Below are 6000 nucleotides of genomic sequence, written 5' to 3'. Positions count from 1 at the left end.
GAGAGAGAGAGGGGGGGGGGGGAGAGAGAGAGAGAGAGGAGAGAGAGAGAGAGAGAGAGAGAGGAGAGAGAGAGAGAGAGAGAGAGAGAGAGAGAGATAGAATGCAGGTAGAACCCTTGATATTTAATTGTAATCAATAGCAAAATTGTCGAACTGCCAGGACGATGCCATTCTGTACATATGCCAAATTATGGATAAATCGTTGAAAACATCTGCACAAATTTCGTAGTCCTAGCCAAGCACAATTGGTGAACTTCTATGCGAAGTTTGCACATTTAGTACAGATAAATACATTTTTATTCATTCGTGCTCAGTTTTCTATGCACCTTCCCAACTTGTACTAGCCACTAAGTTAATTGAGTGCAATAAATTCGTTCGTATGTTTTAGGAGCTGGGCTGCCGTAAGACTTGGGCTGCCGTAGGAGCTGTGGGTGGGTATATAATTGGAAACCCTGCAAGAGGGGATATGATTATTAACGCCGATTTGATTAAACAAATGGAGATTTAAATATCGTCAAGTCTCAGTGTTTCTAAATTTATCTGTATATAATTAATAGCAACACGATATTAGAAATTAAAATTTCCACTTCTCCATGCTATTCACCTGAACACAGGACGCCGACGCCGATGATGTCGGAGGAAGACTGATTCAGTATCGATGTCCTGCAATTTTGGAGATGCGATTCGCTTCCTTCACACTGAATGTCGGTCACCCACACGGGCCCTTCTTTCCCTCTGTGCCCCGAGGCGATGTAGGAGGATGTGGCCACACCGCAACGCAATTGATTACAGACAACGTTGGTTTCATTGATATTCCAGAAGTTATCCTGAATTCTGCTCCATCTGCCGTTATCATAAACCTCCACCTGGCCGTCGCAGCGGCTTCCCCCGTCGGTCAGCCGCAGAGACCATATTTCATCTACAATATGGATGGGATTGTGTAAAACAGTTAATAATTAGCTAATGTATCCCAGATATGTTCAGCTATTAGCGGGAAAGATTAATTTATCTACTGATTTCCTACAAGGTAAACACCCAAGAAGCCATTTAACCTCTCTTCTCAATCCGCAGAATTAAAAAAAACACACACATAGCGGTCCCAGGTATTATTCTTACTCGCCGAACATAAAGGAAACCATTTATTTTTTTTAATACCAGTCTTCGCTTTTTTTTTTTACAACAGTTTATAATATGAGTTAACTCACCTGCAATTATTACATCTTTATTTCTACAGATTTTAAAATGTTACTAAAAATTTCTATCTTGACACCAATTGACATAATTCTCTGCACTTGCAAGTATTTTCTCCTCACATTTTATTTTTATTCACTGTGTACTCAGGGTCTAGATAATGACAATAAAACAGTTCAAATTGCAAACACAGATAGTTGCCTCAAAAATTTAGATTCGTGACATAGTTTTGTCGGAAAAATTTGGATACATTCATTTGTTATTTTTGCTTATTTTTGTCTTTGTTTGGATATCTTTACGACCAAAGAAAGGTTTGATTCAGACAAACGCTTCAACAACTCACCGGTGCAGATCAAGCTGGCGTCATCTCCATGCGAACAGCTGATCTGACTCCACGCTGTGACTTGACAATCAGCTAATCGGGACTCATTTCCCAAACAAATGTAGTCATCCTTCCACATTGACCCGTTTCCTGAGCCAAAGTATGCATCTCTGGGAGTTGCATTTACTGCACCACACTGTAGCTGTTCACAGACCACGGCAGCATCTTCCAAGCTGAAGTACTCATCACAAAGTGTTCCCCACTGGTCCCCGTGCTGAACTTCCACCCGGCCGGAACATCTGTTGTCCCCATCAACGAGTCGTGCTTCATGATTCCCTGTTTTATTCATAAAAGAAGTCAGTTAATTAATCGCAACATAAACTAATTGAAAGAATTTGCACAGGATAGGACCGCCATCCAGTGCGTCTGCTCGGCAGAGCCTTGCGAAAATAACACTGTATAGCACTATGCAGACATGTTATTTTTTTAAATCTGATTGACCCGCAATTATTTTTCCAATGTATATTTAAAGTCTTGTGAATAATCTGCATATACCACAGCAGGAATCTCGCATTTTTGATGGATATTTAACAAAATGAATACCATTGTTTCAAACATTGGGCCATGCAGGTGAAGAAGGGTTTCCTTGTCTGATTTCTATACAGTACTCCTGATTCTGTTGATCGTTCAGTTTCATGCCCATCACTCTAAATGTTATATTCTGTCCAAGTTGAAAATACCATTATTCAGCACCATATTCGACCCATGCAGTTCTTTCCCACTCAATGGTCGATAGGCATATGTATTATATTTATTTATTTTCGTATTTATATGTAATATTTGAGGATGCTTCATGCATTCAAATATTGTGCACTCACATGGGACATTTTCGAATTTCTTTTCCGTTATTGGTGATTAAATTGATGTTTGTCTTTACTTGTGATGTATATTTTCTTTGCACTTTTCCATTATATATTTCCATGTTTGTTTATTTCACTGACGACTCGTTTCATCGGTTCATAAGCAACTTTCGAACTGTTAATCATGTTATGTCCCAGCAAGTGTCCGCTGATGATTATAAACTGTGTGAATTCCAGGCTATCTTTCGTTCAACTAACAGCTATATAGTTGATATTTTATTTATTCTTCTGCTTTTTTATCATTTTACAGTCGTTATGTCTACATTTCTAGCAGCAAAATCCGAGGCTGTTGGAACAAGTTATCTCGCTGTAATCATGTATTTTCTATACTGGTGCAGATGCATGCTTGAAGTTCTGCGGCAAAATCAATGGTTTGTATTAATCTACAGGTCCGCACCAATTCATCTGTGTGGTTCCGTTCAGAAGAAAGGAGAATTGTTTCGGGCAATATTCAATAATCCATCAATGATTCAGTACTGAAATAAATTATATTTAATTGCTTTGTGTTATTAGATATAGCCGTTACAGAGCTACAAAACCAGCTACGCATTTTAACGTTTAATCAGTTTTGTGTCTGTATTCAGACATGTGACAAAATCCAGTATCATTAAATTTATTCGAATTATTAATTTTCACGTTCAGGTGTACTGTATACTTTGAAAGGTGTGCTGAAAAAACTTGCGACATGTACTTCACAATAAATTTCTAAAGGAAAACACCAGTTCACATTTTTAATATATTTTGCACTGCGATAATGTATTGTTTAATTTATAATAACGCTGCATGATCAACTGTTGTCCTACAAACATATAAATGCGTATTTCTCTGCATGCTTATCTTTGTGAACTTAACGAATCTTAACCTACACGTTTTTGTGAGATTAGTATCATCGTGCATAACGCCTGCCATTAAGTTCCCCGCTGAAACAAATTCCACGTTATTAAGGACACTCAGTGTCTTGATGCAGAAGTAAATGGGCGAATCTACAAACTTCCTTTGTTCTCTGCTTTGTGGTTTTATCAGCGAAATTGCTGCGCTATTGTTGGTGATTTTTGTTTTCAACTTATTAACAAATATCAAATATCGTAATTTCTTTTGCCGAAACCAAATTCAAGTCAATCATTATTTTATTCTTCCGGCACTTTCACCCTGTTAATCTGCCCGTCGATGTCAGATGAAAATCATATCGAACAGTGCTCTGCTGATGCATTTTGCAAATCGCTAATGGGAGAATTGTCGATAACAGATATCTGGATCCTAGGTACTCACCAGAGCAGATCACACCGACATCATTCTCATGGGTGCAACGATGAGTTCCTGAGGAAAATGGACAGTCCCATAGCCTCGACTCATTACCCTGACATTCAAAGGCATGAGTCGAAACTTGTCCTGTTCCTTCCCCAAAATAAGCTCCTCCCCGCACAGTAACAACGACTCCGCATTGAAGCTGACTGCACACCACGTTGGCATCTTTCATATCCCAGTGCAGATCACAGACCGTTTTCCAGGTTTCTCCAAATTGCACTTCCAGTCTTCCCGAGCATTCATCATTTCCGGACACCAATCTTGGAGCTCGGTGATCTGAGAACGATATGAAGCACAGTTAGGAAAATGAACATTTCAGCAATATGCGTTCATTGCATATAGTTTCAATTGGTTCTCAAACAGATGACATGGTTTTGCACGGCCCAGTTTCATCATGGGATATCGGATCTGAGTATCAAAATTACTTTCTCTCTTTGGTCGATAATTAAGGCCAGATAACAGATTCTTAACACGTTTATTTTTTTTAAATTTTTTATATTCTCTTTTTACTAGAGGAAATTATATTACCACTCTTATGTTATGATAACACAGGCGTGAAAATATCATTATAATTAAGAAAAAAAATAAGAACTTTATTATTGTTGTTTTATTATTATTATTGTTATTATCATCATCATCATCATCATCATCATCAGCAACAGCAGCAGCAACAACATCATCATCATCTTCAACCGTTTGTATCGGAATTCCAAAAGCATCATTCATTTTCCTCAAAGGGAGTACACGGAAATGGAATTTTAAAAAAACTGTAACTTCCCCATCGTCACCCTATTTTGGAGCCAAGTATTCACTGAAAAACATGTGTATAATAAAAAAAAATGAAGTAAGAATTATATATAGGAGACAGAAACTTCAAACATGAAATCTGATGAAATTTAGTCAGGATTTTTGACTAAGAAACCATGGCTACAAATAGCAGTCCCCATTCAATATTTCTCATTCAGAATTCTATAAAGGTGAGGAATGCACACACGGTGATTAAATTGTCAAGACTGACGGCATAGTGTTCTGGATTTGATGGGAAGAAGAATCCCCTGTTTATCCGACTGCACTTTCATTCAAATAAATAATGGTTGGGGAATTTTGTCAGTTTGTTTACATTTATTCTACGTTCCACAAACTTTTCTACAAAAACGCCATTCCAAGAGATTCTCGAACTTCGTCCATCTGTACATTTTTGCTAGTCCTTATGTCATCTTATAGGTAGGTTCCATATTTACGGTGGCCCCTACCTTGGAAAGAAAATGCAGTGATGCTGTTCCCAACAGATGAAAGTAGGTAGCGCAGAGGCTTCACATCCAACTTATGATTTTCGTAACTTCTGCCATCTCTAAATGGACCCTACCACTAAATTCATTTTTATGCTTCCCGTCCTAAGCATGCACACGACGCTTTCCACAGGCATCACTCCGTCCGTAGTTCCCTTCTCCAATTATGCCTCCCCTCTAATCTCTCTCTCTGGGCATTTATTCCTACAAGCAGCCAAAATTCTGCACTTGTTCATTCACTTCCTTCCTGCCCTCCATAACAGGCTGCACCGAGTCCTTCCAGGTATTTAACAATTCCACTACGAAATGCTAATTTCGTCTACTGTATCTATTGTTTCTATGCTGCCTCCACTACATTAGTGAGACCTCATCAATCTGCAGCTCATATTTCTCTCTCAGAAGCGGAACTTCCCCATAGGTCAACAATTTACTTTCGACTCCTCTTGCAACATGACGGTCCATAGCTCCACTTGTGCCACGATGTGGACACACTCGGGTTCAATTAACAACACCTCATTTACTATTCTTGTAGATTTTATGCCGATGGCATAAATATGGTTTTATCCTTGAAGTTAAAAAAACAGTCACTTCCCTCCCCTCGTCTTCAATTCCCCACTCTATCCTCTTATGGCGCCTCACCTACCTAGGACATCCCTTGCTATCCCTCCTCTTTCCATTTCTCTGAAGTGACACTACCCTCTTGTGGCAGATTCCTTCTACGCATCTCTATTGTTTTCCCACCCACTTGCTTTCACCTACCAACTTCTATCTATATTTCCGCACCACCTCCCACTTTTCATTCAGAGGACTGCCCCTTTCCAAACTGTTCTAAGAAGTGTTCGCCGAATCGTTTACGCATTTGCATGGAAGCTGAAACCATGAGCTGTGTTCCAGCAGTGTTTTTGTTGGCTGCTGTAGATTTCCGGTGTCTTAATAGTTACATTTAATGCCACAGAAATGTCGACAATATACA

At 39.0% G+C, this 6000-nt stretch overlaps 1 protein-coding gene across 1 annotated transcript in view; it reads right to left on the bottom strand.

The window, feature by feature from the left end:
* Positions 1–596: 596 nt before the first annotated feature.
* The window catches only part of LOC140722248 (scavenger receptor cysteine-rich domain-containing protein DMBT1-like), a 43398-nt gene continuing 37994 nt past the window's right edge, over positions 597–6000 (bottom strand). Inside the window, exons 5-7 of the mRNA XM_073037034.1 lie at positions 3886–4014; positions 1535–1849; positions 597–919 (exon numbers count right to left, since the gene is read on the bottom strand). Of these exons, the coding sequence (XP_072893135.1) occupies positions 597–919; positions 1535–1849; positions 3886–4014 (767 nt within the window). The remainder of the gene's footprint in view (positions 920–1534; positions 1850–3885; positions 4015–6000) is intronic.

The sequence above is a fragment of the Hemitrygon akajei genome, unplaced genomic scaffold (genome assembly GCF_048418815.1).
Source record: "Hemitrygon akajei unplaced genomic scaffold, sHemAka1.3 Scf000073, whole genome shotgun sequence".
Lineage (NCBI taxonomy): Eukaryota > Metazoa > Chordata > Chondrichthyes > Myliobatiformes > Dasyatidae > Hemitrygon > Hemitrygon akajei.
The sequence above is the reverse complement of the archived record's forward strand: the minus strand, read 5'-3'. Positions and strand labels throughout refer to the sequence as shown.